This window comes from Trachurus trachurus (assembly GCF_905171665.1).
Source record: "Trachurus trachurus genome assembly, chromosome: 3".
NCBI classification, from domain to species: domain Eukaryota; kingdom Metazoa; phylum Chordata; class Actinopteri; order Carangiformes; family Carangidae; genus Trachurus; species Trachurus trachurus.
In genome coordinates, this window is record NC_139893.1 from 17,436,654 (window position 1) to 17,458,612 (window position 21,959).

General features: G+C 43.1%; 1 protein-coding gene across 1 annotated transcript in view; it reads left to right on the forward strand.

The window, feature by feature from the left end:
- The first annotated feature begins 6,489 nt into the window (after positions 1-6,489).
- LOC311003437 (semaphorin-4B-like) overlaps positions 6,490-21,959 on the forward strand; it is a 28,320-nt gene continuing 12,850 nt past the window's right edge. Inside the window, exons 1-4 of the mRNA XM_083995203.1 lie at positions 6,490-6,707; positions 19,284-19,444; positions 19,799-19,861; positions 20,549-20,647. Coding sequence (XP_083851329.1) covers positions 6,587-6,707; positions 19,284-19,444; positions 19,799-19,861; positions 20,549-20,647 — 444 coding nt within the window. The 5' untranslated portion in view covers positions 6,490-6,586. The remainder of the gene's footprint in view (positions 6,708-19,283; positions 19,445-19,798; positions 19,862-20,548; positions 20,648-21,959) is intronic.

Here is a 21,959-nt window from a genome sequence, read left to right on the forward strand (position 1 = left end):
ATGCATCGCCCGTAAGGTGGTACTGTATGCATCCCTAAAAGGCAATCAGCCCTTTTAGCACCACTGTGAGGTCTCAGCTATATCTTAGTGTCGACTTCCTGTTTTTAAAATACCACAAATGTGGTAACTTGTTGTTCCCTGCCTTTGGAAACGATGATGTCAGGGTTGATGCAGTGACCTGGGTTAAGTGCAGGTCATGCACGGTAATACACATGTATTATGTATGTGTAAATGGCGTTAAGGGTGCTGTGAAGTTGTGGTGGATGGAGAGCCTTGTTGTTTGATTTGCTGGTTCGTCCTGTGACGTCATTACTCCTCATCTTTGTCTCATATTTTTTTTATCACTGGGCTTCCTCAGACAGATGTGCTGATTCATGCTTTGGCGTGTAAACTCACGAGTCGCTGTTAGGATGAATTTACTATGAGCTCTGCCAGCTTTAGAAACAATTGCTGCTGCCTCACAACTGCTGGTGGTGGAGGGAGGTGGTGGTGGTGGTGGTGGTGGTGGTGGGGATTATGGTTTATTTTTAACCCAGTCGTGATTTATTTAGGGGACTACTTCCTTGGTGCTGGGAACAATCTGCTGCTCAGCCGAAACCTTCCTCAGTCTGACTCCCAGATGGGCTCGGCGAGAGTTAGTGTGTTATCCAATGTTCACACACAGTAACTTACAGTGTTGGGCCGCGAAGATCATGTGAGACTGAACTTCACCTTTCACCCCCTGACTGAGGATGCCACTCAGGAAGTTGACAGATGGTTTACAAACCTTTCAGTGCCTTTATATGTCCTGAATCATCTAATATCATACACTGACACACTTAGTTAGTTACATGCCCTGTTCCATTGTGTCCTTGCAGATGTGTATGGTGATGCTGTTAAAACCAGTTTGATGTTTGATGGAGTATTTCCCGTGTGTTCAGTCTTTGTCTAAGGAAATGCTAGTTAGCTTAGCACAGGAGCTCAAGACATCTGCACACAGTTGTGTAATTGTTGTCGTCTCAGCTGGCTCACTACAATTAACCACTGGTGAACATACAGTAGATTCAGCACCTTGCCTTGGGGGGCCGATGATGATCTGCACAGTCAACACCTCCATACTTTAACTCTTGGCTGGCTACACGTTGGTTGTACAGCAATATTTCATTTTCTACTTGTCTACATATGTTTAAAGCAGAAGTGAGTGATCCGGTCGTTTTCGCTAATGCTGCGTTCCAGGCAGGCTTTTGAAATCGTAAATTACAGCTTCAAGTCACAACTTACGACTTTGTAGCGTTCCAGGCAACCCACTCGTGTTTTTCCGACCTGTTTTACCGGTGAAAGTCACTATAACGGCCACTCGTAACTTCCGACCCGTGAACTCGTACCAGATCGAACTGGTACCACTTCACGGTCGGGAAAAATACGAGTTTCCTTGAACGCACCATAACAGTCCTCGTCGCTACGTCACCACATTCACGGCGTTCCTTGGCTGCACACACAGCCCTGCATGCCGTTCTCTCTCCTCATTGGATAAAAACTGTAGGATACGATAAATGTTTTCTCTTCGGCTCAGAGCAGAGCAGAGGGACTGAGAGACCCGTGTTTCAGTCCAAACACTCTATGTAAGTGATTGCTGTCGGAAGATATAACTATTTAAGACTTATATTAACACAAATATATCACTCACTTTTGCTTTAATTTACCAGATGTGTCATGGAGCTGGACTGAGTAAGGGAGTAAACAAAGTGCTGAAACTGTTGAGTAATTAGTCATGTAATTATTTTCTTGCTATGAGTGACATGTAATGAGAAATTAGACCAACTGATGTGGCCATTATTGTTTTTATTATAGCTACATACTTCACTAGTGACTTTATGCAAACCCTTAACAGGAGCTCTTAATTTGGAAGTTAATGTTATTATAATGATGCTTAACATAAAAAATAATGGTAATTACACATATTCACTGAATGGTCAACCAGTGAGGTTTTTTTGGGGGGGGTGAATGGAGTTATAACCTTCACCCCATCCCCCCGGCTGTTTGAATTTAAACCAATGCACTGCCCACTCAGCTAAACAGACGGCTATAAGTGTGAGTTATAATGACAGTCACAGCATGGAGCCGCTGCCTTGTCAGTCACACACTGAGGTCTTTTCTGCCCAACATAATGGCTCTATAAATCTTCCTGAATGGTAATCTAGACCCCAAGGGGCCTCGTTGTTTTTAAGGTTGCACACTGAACAAAAAAAACAACTTTGACATTTTTCCAGGACAAGAACAGTTATCTGAACTGGTGAGTTTTTTTTTTTTTTGGATGCGGTCTCACAGAGTCACCTTTTAGACCTGGCAACAAGTGAGAGATGGCTTCAAATGCGGTTGCAGCGGCACAATTAAATTTAGATGCTTTTATAGTTCTCTTTCGCTCTGGACTAAGATGTACTCATGATACTGTTAATGGATTTGATGGCAGCCTAACCTAGCCTCATGTCAAGCTCTGAGATAGCTGCTCTCATCACAGGGTCCTGGCCGGCCGCTGATTATCTCCATAAGTGCCTCGGGCCGTGCCAGAGACTAAATGAGAGACAAGTCACTTTTGCGGAGAGGAGTTATTGGGAGCTGGTCGTCGAGTACAAAGCCCGGTCGTTAAACAAAGCTAGCCAAATGGTTTCGCGTTCATGCTGCTCCCCATCCAGTGAACTCGCCATGACCTGGCAGAGTGCATCGTCCAATGTGTCTGTCACATCCTTTCTCTCCCTCTCAACAGATGCAGGTATTAATAGGGAGCCTCCGGGGAAGTTCGAAAGGTTAATGAATCTGTAGCCTTAAGCAATATGGCACCAGATTCACCCTTCATGGAAACACAGAGCGGCAGACCTGCTCCTAGACGAGCAGATGGGTCCTGTGGCACTGAGCATAGTGGGTCGCCTGTACAGCAACAGCTCCAGCACAATAGAGCTCTAATCCTATAAATCCTGTAACTGTTGCTTCTAATAAGATCACTTTCTTTGGTCGAGTACTTGCTGTCAAGTATGATTGAATACTTATTAATATTTAATACTTTTTTCCTCAGATCCATGCTTCGTCGTTCTTCAGAATGGATTAAGACACTACATGATTCATTTGACTGAATTGCATGTGTTTGTGACGTTAAGAATATGTAAAAGGACACCATGAGTGCAGTATTACATTATTGGTACCCCTGCTAAGGCTGAACAGATCTGCCTGTGGATTTGGTGAACATCTATCTTGTTGTCCTCAGGTGTTGCCTCAATTATATGAAGATTTGAGACATTAGTCATCCTGTACTTTGCATACCCCAGATACCTTAAAGTTTCCAGTCTGCTGCAGGGGCCCCTTCCTTTTTGTCATATTCGCATACAACTTAGCAACTAACTTCAGAGGCGGCTGAGAAAAGGGATCACAAGGCATGTACGTACAGGTACAGAAAATGGGATCTATCATGTTTGTCGCACAGTTGAAGCCAGATTGAAAAAGTTTTACTTTGGAGTAGCTGCGTAAGTCTGTAGAAATTGGCCTTTTTACACACATCTTACCTGGACAACATAACAAGTGCAAAGTCGTTTTTGTTGCACCAACAACTTTTTTCTGCACTGAAAGGTTAATGCAAGAGTGAGATATTTCTTTATGCATTACTGCCCTCCAGAATTAGCCAAAAAAAAAAGTTTCCTTATCCCTCAGAGAGACAGAAAACCCTCCCTAACAGCACCCCTCTCTTTTCATTAAAATTTTAAAGGCCTATGGAGTTACATAAGGATGTGCCCTGGGAACATGAAGACTTGGGGTACGCGACACACACACACACACACACACACACACACACATAGGGCTGCCATGCTGGTTGTTGCAGTCTCAGCAGGCATGAGAGGGACCGGAGGAGGAGGAGGAGGAGGAGGAGGATGTTACAGGAACATGGGTGGATGTTTCAGCCTCCTGTGACTCAGCTAGCTTCACTGGAACAGCTGGAAGCCAGTAGCGAAGCGAGGAGTGACACAGACATATTGGTTCACTGCTTGAGACCCAGAGAAGCGGTCAGAGACAAGGGTGTGACAGCGTGACACAGATGCAGAGATAAGAAGAAGAAAAAAAACAGGGGATGGCTAATGTTTTATTCAGCCAAACACATGTGACCTGTGTTGCCAATGGTAAAGGTGAGACGTGATAACCTTCCACCTACCTGCAAAAAAATGTCTGCCCCCCCCAGTCATGGTGCATGGAGGACATACTGTAGCAAGTCTGTCTGCTACCAGCCAGCAAGTCAACCAGTCATTCAGTCAGCCAGCTGCTGTTGTGCCAGTGTGGAGCTGTGTTAGCCAGCTACCCAGCCAGTGTTAGAGTTGTAAATCTGTTTATCCCGCATAGTCTTGTTGTCCGGCGTCCAGACTGAGCAGAAGTTGAGAACGGTTCCCCCAGCAGGGCCCTGTCCCACCAGACGAGCAGGGGCCACTCACTGACCCCCACTCATCTTGTGCTGTTGCTGGATTTATGAGCTACCGTAAATATTTGAAAGAGGTCCCGTGGGAGTCAGAGCAGTGATGCAAGCTCTCAACCAGAGACTCCATGTGCTCTCTGGTGTTTACTTTGCAAGCATCATCACGTATGTGGGAGCTGGGGGGGGTGGCATGCAGCTCTGTGCAAATAAGGAGCAGTGACTTGTGTTATATCGCAGGAGAAGGCTTTGTGTGTTTACTGAGCTGAGGTCTCTGTGCTTTTACTGGGATTCTGGCGACACTGTAACATTGATTACAGTTAAAGCCTCTGGAGGCGGAAAAACACGTGTATTGGGACGATTTAGCAAACAAGCAAACATGCTAAACAAAGATGGTGACTTGGGTAAACACATTATACTCATCACACATCTGGAGTGTCGGTATGTTAGCATGTTAGAATTAGAGCATCACAGAGCCTAGCTTGGACATTGTAAAGCAGCTGCAGTCTGTATTTATATATTAACTACTATGGATCAAATGAAAAGGGCCAGTTGTTGTAACAAACCCACAAATTATAAAAAGCAACTCTGCAGTTCCTCTCAGCTTTTTAGCATCTTTCAGCTCATTTTTATTGTATGTTCATACTGTTTTGGTCCGTGTGTATACTCTCATAGCATTGTTTTGTTTTTGTTACAGCAAATGGCTGTTTTCACAAGGAGACAGCACTTTGAGCTGCTGCTTCCTGTATGAAAAGTGCTCTACAGATACAGTTTGATTAATATTTTATGGAACATTTTGACACGTCAGATAAAAGTGTTGGTTGGGACCAAAAGATTGTTGAAAGGAGAATGAATGAAGAATGAATTGGTGCAAATTTGCTTTTAGTCAGGTACAGTCCTAATGAAGACTGGCTTTGGGTTGTTGGCGAGCGTCCATGTTGTGTACGTCAGGAACTAGCAAGACACAATTCTTCTGGTTTATTGTAGTGGTTTCAAAAAGAAATACAGCTCATGTCCTGTTTGTTTTAGTGAAGTGGGATGAATCAGACAGGGATAGTAGCTTTTTCAAGGGTTTTCCAGGAAAGCTGACCTTGAATAACAAAAAAATCTACATCAACAGCACCTTATCTGAACATTCACACTGAAGCCAAGAAATGTCGGACCAAATGTGTTCAACATGCCCCTTTGAGACAAATTACAGAGTTGTCTCTGGAGTCACTGTTCTTTCATTTATTTCCCCACATGGCCACAAAATTAGAGCCAAGCTCCCATATTATCTTTCCAGTGATCTCTTGCCGATTGTTGATGACAGCGTAATTAAATATAGGGATTATGAAAAAATCAAAAGGACGTTTTATCTCGCAGAGAAACTTTGCGGGCTGCAGTGCAAACAGCAAATCAGACATTCGCTCAAATTTAAAAAGTTCATAAAACCCCTCGAGCTACCACATGATGTGTGCACTCATGTTAGATGACTGGTGGTCTGAGTGATCCGTTTAACTGAGTTTTTCTTTGGCACAGTGGTGACAGAGTAAATGGTAAAAAGGATAAATACTTGTCTCAGCCTCAGGACTGAGGGATGATTCAGGTCATTTTTTGGTGATGCCAACTCCTGCATTCTTGATTTATTGTTTGCAGACGAATCCACCTCCATCCTCCAGAATGAATCGCAGCTGCACGTATCAGTGCTTTTGCCTTAGCTGTTGATCATGGAATCAAAAGTTGGACATAGATCTGTTGTTGTAGCTTGTGTTTAATCTTTTTTTTTAACACGTTCTTGGATCCAACATAAAGTAACAGCTTCTCTCTCTCTCTCTTCTCTCCACAGAATCCAAAATGACTTTTACTAAATGGCCACTGGTCGGAGCTTAACGCTGATCCTTCCAAGAGCACGATGAGTGGATGAAAACAAGCAGCCTTTAATCCAGAAAGGATTCCTCGTCTCTGTGATAAGAGTCTACTAACCGTGTGTAAGGACCACAGGGAGTACAGGAATCAAGTCAAGGACACGTTCACTCCCCCCCACCCTCCCCTCAGCCTGCAGGAGGATGAGAACGAGAAAATAAAGCTCAGCAGAGTCGAGGAGCTGAATGAAAACCAAGGAATCTTAAAAAACAAGCATTTGTGTACTGTATGTCTGTTTGAGAGGATCCAGCAACCATGTGGACATCAGATGTCACTGTCCACTGTCTTCTTGCTGCTGCACTGCTATTGGCCAGCAGCCTCCAATCAGCGGTGGCCACTGAGGATGATGTCACGCCACGCATCAGTTTCCCACACAGTAAGTGTAAATAATTACCTGACTTTTGTTATGATTATTGCAAGCGTTGCTAGAAACCTGCCCATCCAAGTGTCGTTCAAAAACATAATTGATGGTCTGGGATGTTTAGCTTTAGCCTATGTGTTTTAGCACCACGGTTTGTGTTAAGGTAACTTAGCGTAGCCAGGCCCAAGTGAAATGCCGCATCCATCCCCGAAACATAATTTAGGTCAATAGTGAACAAATACAACAAACACAGCTGTGTGTAGTGTGGTGTGTGTGTGTGTGTGTGTGTGTGTGGTGTGTGTGTGTGTGTGTGTGTGTGTGTGTGTGTGTGTGTGTGTGTGTGTGTGTGTGTGTGTGTGTGTGTGTGTGTGTGTGTGTGTGTGTGTGTGTGTGTGTGTGTGTGTGTGTGTGTGTGTGTGTGTGTGTGTGTGTGTGTGTGTGTGTGTGTGTGTGTGTGTGTGTGTGTGTGTGTGTGTGTGTGTGTGTGTGTGTGTGTGTGTGTGTGTGTGTGTGTGTGTGTGTGTGTGTGTGTGTGTAGTGCAGCAGCCATTGCAACAGTATACTGTATTCACAGAAGCACCTGCAGGCCCGGCTGCTGCACACATGCATTTGAAGACACCAGTACTGCAAACACCACTTCTCATAAATACATGCACTGTAATCATATTCTGATTAGACGTCACTTTGCACAGAATTTACTGTGTGTGTTGTTTTTTTGTTGTTTTTTAACCTTGAGCCTTGACAATCCAACTTTATACCTTCACACTCACGTGGCTTCACCTCTGTTTATTAATTCTGCTTGACATTTTGGTCTTGTTCAGCTCCGGGTGCCAATTGATCTCACAAATAGTAACTTAATGTGTTGCTTGATGAATCCATTGACTGAATGGAGGACCTCTTTGCACCTGACTTCATCATTGCATGTAATGAGTCCACATACACACTGCTCCTCTTCATGCGATAGCTGTGAATTATTAAGCTTTCATAATTCAGAAACACGGCGCTGTTTCCCCCTGTTGGTTCAGCTGACAGCTTTTTTTGGTAACTGATGCATTATGGGAGATTGTGACAAATGAAGGAGACGAGAAACCGGCTCACTGTTTGGCTCTAGCATACGGGGGAAATTGACCGATTGTCAGTTAACACGTTTTTTTTTTAGCTGTTGGAAAAAAAATATTTGTCATCATGATTAATCAAATTCACTCCCTACTTCCTACAGTGTTTTCCTCTTCTTCTTACTCTTCTCTGTTCTCGCAGAAATGCTCATACAAGCAAATGTGTCGATCCAGCAGCACCCAAAGTACAGGCTTACGTGGATGTGTGGGTGTGTTGTGCTGCTATAAACACCTGTCGGACTCTGATGCTTGTTTTCTTTGCTCCTCAGCTGGCTCAGCGAAGCGTCATGCTGTAATTCACATGCGCCATCCCAAATTGGCATCGCTCATACCCAAGAACAACCTTTCACATACTTGAGCCATTTAACTTGTTTCTCAAAGCACTAAATGGATTAAATAGGCCCAAGGCTGGTTCCCAGCAGCTGAGTGTTTTGCAAACGACTGATGTGTCTTCTTTATTCGTTTTCCCTCACTTCGCTTTACTCCACTCGGCTTTCATAATCTAAATTTCATGTATTTTGACATGAGCAGTTACTTACTGAGGTTCTTTCAGCTTGAGAGCATAAGTAGTAGTGTGAGACAACATGCTTTTCAGCTGATAACACAGTGTAGAAAATCTTATTTAAACGTCACTGACACCGATTGTAACCTATTCATTAGGAGTACGGATTTGCATAAACGGGGTCTCGAGCGTCGCTCACATGCAAAACGCTTCGAACATAAACTAGCCTCAATTCAACCCGCTCCATTGATACAAAGCATGTAAAGCAGGTCACCCCTTTAAAGCTCCCTTCTCTCTTGTATAGTCTGTAAGAAAAGGGGGATCCGGGCTGTTTTCTCCAGAAAGAGGACCCTTGCCTCAGCACAACCTTTTTCCTGGAACGGCATCCCTTTTTCTTTTTGTCCTCCTTCTCTCTCCTCTCTCTCCTTCTTTCTGTCCTAATGAGGAGGCTAATCTCTCATGTGTAGTGAGTGGAGGTTTTTGTGGTCGCTGCAGAGGGAGAGCTTGTCTGTTTTTCATTATGGTTCTTGTGCAGAGAGGCAGCACAAAGGATCATGGGACTTGAAGCAGTGAGCATTGGTTAGGCATGCGGCATGTATCAGAAACTTCTCATGCACGATGTTGGTGTCTTTCTTCAAAGATGTGCTAAGGAGCTGATTTATTTTTCGTCTTCAGCTTGCCTCAGGCGTTATCTTCAAGCCCGTTTGTTTTTTGTTTTTAAAAATCTGACTCATGAACTGTTGTTGCTGTGAATATGGCGCCTTTTAAGGTAGTTCAACATATGAGTATACTTGGTTGAAAAGAGTTTGGTGAGATGAACAATTCTGCAGTTTTATCTGTCCTTTTAGTGTAAAGCTACAGCCAGCTGCCTCTTAGCTTAGCTTAGCAAAACAACTGGAAATCAGAAGAAAACCAAACCCACCTACCAGGCTCTATAAAGTTCAGTAACTAACACATTATATTTTGTAGGTTTAATCCATACAAAAACAAAATGAAGTACATGCAGTCTTTTTGTTTGTTTTTTACCTTCAGACCAAACTCAGCTGGCTGTTTACCCATGATTCCTCTGTTTATGCTAAACCAGCTGTTGGCTGTACATTTTTATATTAGACCAATAGGGATAGGTATGGGAGTGATTTCAAGCTTCTCTTGGTTTAGAAAGCTTTAACTTTCAGCTCTGTGTAGTTTAGTTTTATAGTCCATGAAAGAGTTAGTCTGTTGTAAACTCTAAAATTAAACTCTAACATTAAAGAAGGATGGACTGTAGAGTAAAAATGTTTTACCTACTGTCCATATATATATGGTTTTGTTAAGTGCTTATAGGTGTATCTTATTCTATGTATTTAGAATCTGTTAAAGTTTTTGGTGCGTCAGAGCCTTTTGTGAGGGTAAGGACATTTTTTAACAATATTATTTGGTGAGCACATAAGAACTTGCCATGTCCATTTTAATGTTAATTCTATATTAAAATAATTTGGCGCAGTGACAGGTGAGCTGGAAGAGAAACAAACGTCCCACAAGCCATATTTCAAAGCTGCAGCAATTTCACATGCGCGGTTCGTATTGTTTGCAGTTGTACTCTGTGCAACAAAGGAAACACTGAGATGCGAAGGCAACATTTTCAGTCTTATTACTTTCACACAGACGGTTCGGAGAGGGGCAAATCGAAATCCCCCCCTTTAAGCTGAGCTACTGAGCATACCATGTACGCTCAGTGTACACAGTGTCCTTTCCCGTTAACGTTTGGTTTATGTTGAGAGAATATTGTGCGCTTTCTCTCATGCATGCTAATCCAGTGACCTTGGCAGTGTGTGGATCGCGGTGCAGAAACAGAGGAGGGGCAGCGAGAGGGGGCGTCAGGCCAAATACTCGTGAGGTTTTAGACATGCTCCGATGCCCACCTAAAACCCGGCAAGGACACGCCCACTGATCCTGAAAGAAAAGCGGTCTGTGGCTTCCAGCAGAGGTGGCACTCACAAGTGCCTGCATATAACGCCATAACAGCCGCAACAATGGAGCATAATTACAGCACATCAGCTCCGTCTGTTTCAGACGTTTTAATGGCTTCGCTGCCTGCACGCTCCAGGGAATGTACAGAAAAGTTCAGTCTTCGCAGATTTCAATCAGGGACATTTGATTTGAAGAAAATGGCAAGCAGCGAGAAATAATGGTGCAGCTGTTAATTAAGATGGACAGAGAGGAATGTGAGGTTAATTAAAGAGTGTCATTAGGTGTTTTTGGGATTGCTTTGATGCAAGTGAAGATTAGTCCAAAACAAAAACATGTATTACAGTATATCATAGTTTTACACTAGCTGTGACACAGAAAACATATTATGATGCACTGAATTTGACTCTTCCTAGCATGAAACAAACAAACACTGTTGATTTGGTTTTGTGGAGACTGAAGTCACACAACAAAGCATTTTCTTTTATGACGCAAACAAATCACTGCAATTTGCTGTCAAAAAACATTTTTTTCCGCATAATATTCAGCATTGAAAAGATGATTAAATGCACCACTTTTCGTGGTTTCACTTTTTCGTACTTTCATTTTGTGTAACAGCAAAATCAGTATCTGGCTCAGTATGGTATCCTACACAGACATTTATCCGCACATAAACTTTTTTTGTGATCAGGTTTTGCTGGTTAAACAGAAATGACTCACTCACTGTCACTGTCACTGTAATACTGTCTGTCGCCAGGAGAAAGAAAAAAAAAAAAGTCCATCTGCAGCCTCCACTGTTTACACAGTGTGTAGCTGTAGAGCTGTAGACAGTCACACACTCAGACGGTTTCAGTGTTAAAACTGATGCTTTGTGTTGATGAGGAACGTAACACGATGGTATCTTTGGTTTCAAAAGGTTTTCATGTGTCAAATGTGCTCGAAGCTACGTAGTATCCTGATCAGACAACAGTGTTTTTTGTTGATTCATCTATGTGTTCATGTGAACATATTTTAAAACTAATGCATATAATTATTTTAAAAAAAAAACGACATCAAATGTTAATGTCATTTAAAGTATATCATAACTTTGTCATGTAAAAACCCAAACACCACACTCCAAAACCAAGTGTGTACTCAGACTTTGTTTTCATGTGAGCTGAGGCAGACGTGAAATGGTTAAAAGCAGTCGTCTTGTGCAGCTTTCATTAAAAGGCAGAAGTTTCCTGATTCAGATCCAGCACGCTGATACACTCCACATGTCTCTTATTCCTACTGGTGCATTTGAGTGTAAAGAGAGAGTGAGGTGCGTGTGTGTGTGTGTGTGTGTCCCTGAGAAGCCTGGTTGACTATAGCTCATATACTGAGCTGAGGGATTCACTTAAAGTCTCTGATTTGACAGAAACACTGTCTCGTCTGATTTTTGGTATCTTTAAAAAAAAAAAAAAATACACAATTTGATCAGTAACAAGTAACAACCGGCAGTCTGCTGTGCCCGCAGGTGTAGCGCATGTAGAAGCAGGAGATGAAGTTTTGTTCTTATCAGCGTGAGTGACACCTGTTGAAAGAGACAGACTTGAGTTTTCTTTAAAGAATAATCCTCGTCAGGCAAAATAAGGAGGATAATGCAGCAGGTGTTGAACTCACCAGGCAGTATGAGTACAGGAAATAAACGTGTGGGCTTGTGGGAATTTTGAAAGAGATGTTTGTGTGTGTGTATATGTGGTGGATAAGAAAAGCTATTAGCAATGAGTGTAAACCAATGTGCTTGAGCACTTCTTGTCCTCGGTTACTTTGTGATGGATGAGTAGAGAACAGGAGACCCGGTGTGACTCCTGCTGGCTCTTATCATCAAGAGCCTCTCCATCCACACATACACACACACACACACACACACATACATATGCAGGCTCAGTGTGGGTTTTGTCTCTATGCTTTGGTAGCACTTAAAGACCTTCAACATATGCCGGTCTAGAGTGAGTGCACTTAGTAAACTGCAAGAAGCTCCTGTGGTGTCCTGAAAACAGAGGAGTGCAAATTGGAAAAAAGAAAGAAAAAAAAACGCCAGCAGAGATGTATCGAGGTGCGCTTTTTATGGGATTCTAGCTGTAGCAGAAACCATCTGCAGGCATGTGCAGGCCAGCTGGAGTTGGACCTTTACACTGCCAACACAAATGACATCTTTTTTTCCTCTTCAAACCCACTTGGCTGAGCTGTATATCATGCTATTCATCAAGTGTGGATGTGTTTTTCTGTGTGTGTGTGTAGGCTACAGACAGTAGTGAGGAACAAGATGAAGAAAATATTTGAAGTAGCCCAGTGGATGGTGGATTAGGATGGAGAAAATCAGAAGCTACCCCTCACACATTGCCAGAGAAATAACTCTGGAGATTTCAGTGCTGGTTGAATTGGACAGCCATGGTTACTGGTGGAAACAGAAAGTATAAGCCCTCACTGAGCAGCCACTTTGTCAAAAATACAACAGAACTGTAACAAATCAATATGTTCAAAACTACAGGAAGCTCTAGTTTGTCATATTAATTCACAATAAAACTCACATAAGCAGTAACTTCATACACATTTGATACAGGCATACGTTGTGCCTGTGAGTGCAACCTGAATCCAATGCAGGAACGGCATCATTAATAATGAAAATTACTATATAAAAAGGGCCGGTGTGGTGGAACAAGAAGTTTCTTGTGTATGCTTTCAGAAGTGACAGCTAGTGCCTCCATTTGTATCTTTTAAGAATAATGTCGCTCCTTTCTTGCTTTAGTTTTAGATGCAGATTCTGCTCGAGTACAAAACGTTCAGTGAGACTCCTCAATCTTTGTGTATCAAATTCCAGTGACATCCGCTGTCTCTTACTCTGAGAGAGAGAGAGAGAGAGAGAGAGAGTAGGAGTAAGATGGTGGGAGAAGGAGGCTAAAGAGGCATCCCACACATGACAAGCACAGACACGTCTGTTTTGAATTGAGTGAGGTACCAACTCTGCCTGTCTGTCTGTCTTCCTTCCTCTCAGTGTGTTTGAACAACTCTCTCATACACCACAGAGATTCTCCTCTGTCTCACTGAGCTGATGGTGTGCAGGGTTTCATAAGCCTTCAGCTGTGATAGGCCACTGCGCTTCACTGCTCTTCTTCTTCGTCTTCGAGTGTTGGGTAGGTGTCTGCCAATCCAGAGTGCATCAGGATGACACCTAAGAGCTAATAATTACAGAGTAGAGCTCTGTGTCAGCCCCTTGTTCTCTGCTTTAAGAGATATGCAGTTTTTTCTGCACTGACCTCATCCTTGGTACATGTGCGTGGGGGCAGATAATGTTTTTTTGTTTTTTTTCCTTCAGAGGTATTATTCAGTATTTTGTACAATGGTGCAGCTGTTCTGCATTTCCAACAAATATTCAGTAATGTAATGTTTTTTTGTTTTTTTTACTTGTTGTCCTCATGTGTTTCTGCACATGCAACCATGTGGTTTTTGGTCCATAATCCTCACACGCAGCGCGTACTGGACTTACACACACCACCAGGCTCTGGTTTATTATCTGCAAGGTGCAGCCGACTCTCAGTGTGATGTGTGTACACTCAAATACAAACATGACACACAGCACGTACACATAAAATTGCAGCGGAGTCATGCCATCATTCACAGTGATTACAAACAACACAGCACATGTCAGCAGATGTCACAATCTCTGTGAAACCGATTCCAGATGATTGCAGCTTTTATCCACAGCCCACTAAAGTCAAACTTTCCCTGCTTTCCTTTTCGATTTTGTCTCACCAAATACTGGTGAGTTTTCACTCAAAGTACTAATTTGTAAATGTACTGTTTTTTTTTGTTTTTTTTAAAAAATAAAACCAGAATTCACCACACTTAAAGTGATCATTGAGTTCAAATGGCGGGGGAAGTGTGTGATACCAGTTTAAAACTTGTCTGAACCCCTCCGAGCAATCTGCCTCCCCGCTCCTCACTGTGCAGACAAACTGTTTCTGTGCTGACTTGGCCGGCGTACAGCACAGCAGCGCTGCTTTCGGTTGCCAGTACCCACCAACAATGAAATAACCATCACTTTGCCAAACATCAGGAGGAGCAGCGCCGCGATGACCTTGAAGTGACTTCTGTCTGCTTCTGTCAGGAGCTCCAGCGCCGCTATCAAGCCCACTGTCAAATCATGTCAAACAGAGAGCCTTGAAGCTGTGCACTGTTGTGTAGCGTCAGCTGGTGGAGGGCAAAGATAGATAGTTGCGTGTGTCTGTGTTTTTTTTTTGTTTTTTTTTAACAAAAGTGTGTCTTGCATGTAAGATAAGCCGAGCTCGGTGTGAGATTAATATCAGCTGTGCTACACGCTCCTTTTCCTTCAGGTTGTCTCCACCCGGCTGCAAGTGAACCCCTTTGTCCCCGTTGCCCCCTTGCCTTGTGACTTGGCTCATGCTGCTTTAGTAAATCTGGGGCATGTTTATAGTCGGAGCTTTTTAGGAGTGTCTTGGCAGGCGCACACCTACCAAGCAGCCAATCAATCGCCCCACCAGTGGAGTACTATTAAACCTTTAGAAAAAACAGAAAGAGAGAAGCTTGATCCTGCTCCATTTTCTCTGAAATATGATGCATGCCAAAGTGCCGGCATGTATTTTATTTCCCTGTGACATTATGTCTGCAAGCTGGCACCCTCTGATATCTTGGTTACTTGAACGGTGAACAAGCGCACACTGAACAACACACTCAGCTGTGATTTGAGTAAGTACATCTGAATTGTTGTCTTTGTGTAAATTTGGAGGTACACGAAATACATAAAATGTATTTTTCAGTTCTAATTTGAGTAACATGAGCTATCTGCTACGTTACAGTCATTCTTATATCTAACAGCTTTGGTTCTGTGTAAAGGAACAGTTCAGCATTTTTGGAAATGCATTTGTTTACTTCCTTGCCAGTGGTTGTGTTAGTCCCTTGTCACTGTCAGGCTGCGTTCAGGCACAGTATTGTCTTACTTGTTAGCTGCAGGCGTAAGTGTTGCACTGTTTGTGTTTGCCTAGCAGAAGAGATCCATCTGTATTTGAGGTAATGTATCTTGCACGTATCTTGCACGTATCCTACAATATTCAAAATCTCACATTTAGTTTCATCAGATCACAGTGACTTACATCTATAGACAGAAAGTCTTTCTATGATGTACAAATGGAAGGTGATACCAGCTATCATTGAGTTTAATACATGCAGAGGTGTAGATTTTACATCATTCTCAGGCAAAGATGAAACACTTCCCGTCGTGTGTTTCAATTTTAGTTCAAGACATTTGTAGCTGTTCATTGAGTGTGCACAGGATCAGTCAGACTCTCACTATAAAGCAAACATTTCTGTGATCACAGAGCAGCTGCTCTCTCAAATCCTATGATATGATTTTTGTCTCTGCCGTCTTTACCCTCACTGATGTGGTTGGATGCATGAATGAGTACACTGCAGAATTTTAAATGAATTACTGAGAGGTTATTAGCTGCCAGAGGAGAATAGATGTTCACGATGGTATTGTATGCCAAATGTAAACTAGACCAAGATTTGGACCAATGACACATTTTCTTTTGCAGTTTTACAAAAATTAATAACCACTCAGTTTGACTTACAAGCTGAAATTCAACCAACCCGTGGTACTAACTAATTCAGCACATTGGCGGCGACAATAAAGCGGCCATATTGATGGTAGGTGTGATCTGATGAGCATTAGCAGAGGTTGAGTGCTCGGCCTGGTGACAGCCAGCTGATTAAACAGCAGGGTGATGAATTGACTTGGCGCTTGGCTGTGAAATGGCCTGCAGTTGCTGCCGCTCTCGCCGGATGCTCGGCATTCTGCTGCAAGGATGTCAAAACGCAAAAGTGACCCCGCTGCATCAGAAAGTGCACAAAAAACCCCAAAACAAATCTCCTAAAAGTTCCAGCTTCTGTAGATGGAAAAACAAAACAAAAAAACAGTCTCTTTTGAAATCACAGCAGCTTGACACTGACGTTTGTTACCACTCGACCTCCCGCTCTTATCAAAAATCCATCTTGCAGTGCTTTGAAAATTATATATTTTCCCCCCGGTCTGCCTGTTCTTTCGTAGGTCAACATCTCAATCCAATCTTCCTGGTTACCACAACTCCCACTCCGTACTCAACTGACCTCAACTCCTCACTCCCCCTCCCCACACTCCTGCTAAGTAGCCCTGGACCGCTCTCTGAGTAAAAGTTTCATGAGTTTGCTCTCCTCTGCTCGTTACTCCATTGTCTGTCTAACAGGATGTCACTGTGATTTATGTCAGACTTTTAATATGCTGAGGGAAGGCTGTTTTTGGTTCCAGTGAATAGCCAAAACCCAGGGGAGCCGTGACGGTGGAGCTATGATATGTCCCCCTGTTGAGCGGTGAGATGGCACTCCTTTGTCTGCCAACTGCAGGGTCCACTGGGACAGAGTATAGCTCTCTTTAAGAGCATTTAGGACATCTTTAACAGACTTAATACACCTTGAAATAAAAACCAGTTTTCCTACATGTTGGAAAAACGTGTGTATCTTCCTGTCCTGAACGACCGAAGGATGACAATAGGAAGTCTTTTTCCATTTTGTTTTTCCTCCCCTGATTTTAATGACAGGCCCCTCTCTTCATTGACTCCAGATGTCACAGCGTTTTGAACAGAATGAGGGCTGTTGATCTGGAAAGGGCTTAAGATCTGATTTTGGACAAGATGGAGCTTGTGCAGCTGGCTTTCACTCCCATAAGGGGAAGACAATCATCTGCCAAAGTGCCTTGAGTGTTAGATGAACCATTTGTTTGCAAGCATATTGAAAAGTTTAAGTCGGGGGTTGTAAACATTTATTGCAGTTTACTGGCTCCATTTGCATTATAGCCCAATGCACCACCTGGAGTGTTGGAGATAAACGTACTGTTGGTGTCTTTTTCTTACTATCAGAAGTGTACAACTTCACTTTGCTGGTTATACGTGGGGGCGAAAGGCTGTAAACGGTTAAACTGCAGCAAATATGACTGTTTACGACCCCAAATACAAGCCCGTAATCTTATTTGGACAAGCAAATGGAGTCTGTGACCCCCAGCGCTTTGGCTTGGGGAGCACATCAAGTGTGTTTAATATGTTTGGAATGGGAGGCAATAGATAAACATTTACAAAGATGGTCCAAAAAAAACTGCAAAGAGTATTAAGTATGTAAGCAAAGATTGACAAATATTTCATTACATCTGTCCTCTGTCTTTGAACTCTGGGAGATTCTTATAATGTTGTTGTTACATATCAAGTGATAACGTCCACCCACCCGCATACGTAACAGGCCCGACACTGCAGGGTCACAAAGCTTGGACGTCCTTTATAAACCATCCTCCAGTACCTCTTGGACCTTGTGTTGGCTGCTATATTTGGTGTTTTTAAGCACTTTATCGTGTAGTAAGTCAAACTGAATAGTGACCAGCTGTCAGGCCTCTTACTGTTTACAAAGACTAGCTCCAAAAAAATCAATTCGGACCTCTTCAAAAACTTGACTTTCACAGTGAAAAGCTGCTGCCGGTGCCACTGTAGAGGACCCCGGGGCTTGTTTGCGATGCTATAAAAAGAGCAATGTGTACATTGAATCAGTACTTCATCAGAGGAACTATTTGAGGCTGCAGGGAAGGGAGCGATGTGGGGAAAAAGTAACTCATTTGACTTATGGCCCGCTGCTAAAGAGATCCATTTGAAGAGGGCTGGCGAGCAGCAGAGTAAAGGAGATTTAGATTGGTGTTGAATAGAAGAGGCTTTTACCCTGCTGCCAGTGCCAAACGGAGCAAAGACAAATCCGGGCCGGCGCGGGCAAGTGTGGACGTGGTTCATTTGCGTACGTATGACATGTTGGAGCAGTAGCTGCTGGCTGCCACTGTGCAAGAGGGACGGACAGGGAGGACGGTCGCCCCCCTCCCCCTCCCCCAGGGCTCAGAAACGACAGTGTGTTCACTGAGAGTTTTCCACTTTGTATCATAAATCGATTTGGACTGGAGCTCAGAGGACGTGTCGCGATGTAGCTGGATGTAACGTCACGTCTGTCTGCTCGTTTCCCGCTTGATTTTGTGGCTCTTCTCGGAGGACTGGAAATGGCAGAACAGGAGTTCCAGTGGTGTAAATGGGATTACACCACCTGCTGTTTACCGCAGTCAGCTGACTCACTGTTGAAGTTTGCGTTTGATATAAACATGACTATTTCCACTTGAGCCAAATCCAAGGCAATATGATTGCTGATTTAGGCTGCTTAAATGATGTGAGTGAAAAGCTAACAGCGGAACAAACACCAAAAACTAGAGATGTTTCTGTTCTTCCAGACTCCAGCGTTTCATACACAGATGCACACATCCAACTTGTCTTAATCCCCCACATCCTTTACATCACTCCTGACACAATCTTACTCTCCCTGATTGGCTGATTAGCCCAACAAATCAGATCCACAGACGGCCACATAAGCTAATGTCAGTTTCAATCCATTCTGTGCTTTGGCCAACAAAATGCTTCTTGGTAGATGTCTCCTCTCATTTCAACAAACACGATGCCTTTTTCTTCCTTTTCAAGCTTTTGCATTCGAGGAAACTGAGAAATGAAGTCATGCCAGTAACCAGATTAAGTTTGTTTTTGGTGGTAGCGTCTTCAGTGTGAATGCTTCCCTCCTCGCCCTGGTCCATCTTCTGTCTCTACTGACAGGAAATCTTCTGTATCCTGTAAATGAGGTGAAACTGTGATGTTTTTGGAGCTCTGACAACTTTGAACACTCCTTTGCACACATTTAAAGCCCTTGTACTGTGAAAGAAAATCATTATTTTTCCTCCATGAGGAAAGCTATTGCTCTTTTCACAATTTAGCGGTACTCTGAGCACCGTAATTTGGCAGCCTTTATGTGCTTGTGAGCATATTTTATGTGCTTTTGTACCACGAGCATCAGGAAATGTGCTGTACCGGTCTGCTCCTTTCTGTTCTGTCCAGCTCCAGTGATGATAATCTTCCCTCCTTGTTTATTTCCCTGCTGTTTCTCCAGATGCAAGGGAGAGGTCGGCCAAGAGATTCTCCGCGGACGGCGTCTTCAATTACACATCTTTGCTGCTGAGCCAGGAGGACGACATGCTGTACGTCGGAGCCAGGGAGGCACTGTTCGCCCTCAGCCTCTCGGACATCAGCAAGACCAAGCTGCAGAAGAACGTGAGCGTGTGGACAGATGAGCTTTTTGCTTGTGAATGTGCAGAACTAAGCTAGATGGTTGACTCTAGCTTCAAACATGTTTGCAACTGGCATCGTGAGACTAATTTAAGCAATGCTTTGAGTCCTCATTGTGGTTTAAACACTCGTAAAATGCGAAATTTAACTCCCAGTTGATTCCTTATGTTGTTTGTGTCATTTTTGTTTTGCTCCACATCACACACACCAGTTGTTTTTTTTTTGTGTGTGTATAGTATATTTTCATCTTAAAGAATCAGCCTTCTCGAGGTGCAGTGGAATCAGCATGGTTCCCTGAATTTCACATGACTTATTCAGGGTTTTCTTTTTCATCTTCAGCTGACGTGGGGCACTCCTGCTGGAAAGAGAGAGGAGTGCAGCTTCAAAGGGAAGAACCTAGAGGTGAGTAGCGTCCCGTACTGCTCCACCTGGGAAAACATACAGTAGTCCTGTGATGACGTATCAACAGCATGGATGTTCTCGTGCAGGTTCCTTTCCTCCGACGACTGTGAGATTACAGAATGAGCATAGTTTAATGTTGACAAACCTCTCCACCAGTTACAAATAGATTCATCAAGTGTGCAGGCTCACTGGGGAATTGCTCTTTTTTTTGTGAACTGCTTCTTTCTCTGTCTGCTACCTTGTTGTCATGCCAGCTGTTGTATCCCTGGGCGACAAGCCTCGGTAATCTGTGTTCTGCAGTGTACAACTCTGGTCTGTGTATTACAGAAAGCTCACCAGGCAACTGCTGTGTGATGCTGGGAGGTTTTCCCAACAGTGTTTGAGGGAGCGAGGAAATATTTTTCCTTTATTTTTTTTTAACTATCCAATACTTTTTGAAGTATTTGTGTCTTTTTGGCTCTCAAAGATTTACTTATGACTTTACAGATTTTAAGGGGCTCTCAAGACAAAAAAAAACACATCCACTTGTGAGATTTTCTCTTTTCTTTGGATTCACAGAGCTCTCTCTCTCTCTCTCTCTCTCTCTCTCTCTCTCTCTCTCTCTCTCTCTCTCTCTCTCTCTCTCTCTCTCTCTCTCTCTCTCTCTCTCTCTCTCTCTCTCTCTCTCTACGTTTCTTCCCCATCCAGACTGATTGCTTCAATTACATCAAAATTCTCCTGCGGCTGAACAGCACTCACCTATATGTGTGCGGCACCTATGCTTTCAGTCCAATCTGCGCCTACATAGTAAGTAATGGCCTCTCACTCGACCCTTTGTTCACTTCCAAGAGTTGATTTTATTCCTGCCATTTAAAAAGAAGTCCTGATTTTTTATATATATATACTGTATAATAGTATATGAGATTGTCTGTTACTCACAAATGCACAGCTTTGATTTTGGATATATATTTAGGTGTTCTTTAGGAATCAAACTCTTTTATCCACCATGTCAGTATTGGATCTGTTGTTATCCAAGCGTAACCAAACCCTGCTGAGGCACTTTAGCCAGACAAGTCAACAGGGGGTACATGAGCTGTGTGGTTTCCAGTGAGGGGGAAATGGTGGATTTGTTTATCTAGTGGAGGAGTACATCTGGAGCGACGGTAACCGGCAGCAGGATGACATTGATTTCAGTGATATGGGGGGAGCAATCGAGCTTGGCGACAACCCAGCTCTTAAAGCAGGGCCTTAAACGCTCCTCTTTGACGTCAGAGGGAAAGAAATACACAGGACGTCTCAGACTGAAGATGACTTGGCAGGAACTTTAGGCCCTGAACCGGGATTCCAAGTAAATCTCAGCCTGGTCTGAACATGAACAATCAGTCATGTTGATAGAGTCCAGATCTGTGTGTGTGTGTGTGATGCATAATATTACCACTATTAAATGTTTTATTTTTAAAGCTCTTTTGAAAACAGTCGTAGAGGGTTCGACGGCGAGAGGATTCACTAAACAATGAAAATGACAGACATAGATTAAAACAATCTCAGAGTAAAACAACATCTCATCAAGACGAATCATGGGAAGGTTTTCCAGGCAGTAGAGGCACTGTCCCTTTTTAGATTTGATAGTAAGTCACTGGAGGAAGGATGACTTTAAATTACTACAAATTCCAATATGTGAAAGGTCAATATAGTTTTTCCTCCTGTCCATGAAGAGAATTTCCTAAAACTATTTTAATATGGCAGGAAAATACAAAATACTTTCTTAAGTTCATCTGATGCCGACGTGAGCATTTTTGTTTCTAATTTTGTATAGAAACTTTGTACTGAAAAGACAGAGGTTTTGGAGGTGTTCACTCATTAACTGAGATTTAAATCATATTTTAGAGAGAGGGGATGACAGACAGGCGTACCTTGAGTCGGACTTGAACCCTCAACCACTGTGGTTAGGACCAAGTCCATGTGGTGCGTGTTCGACCACCAGGCAGTTGGTTTTTCTAAAGTATTTTTCTTACAAAGCACTCCAGCAACTTCCACAAACCTGCAGGACTTCCAAAAGAAAGTTTGGAGTCATAAATCATAAAAGTCACAAATAGCTGCAGCAGTTGTATTAAAAGAA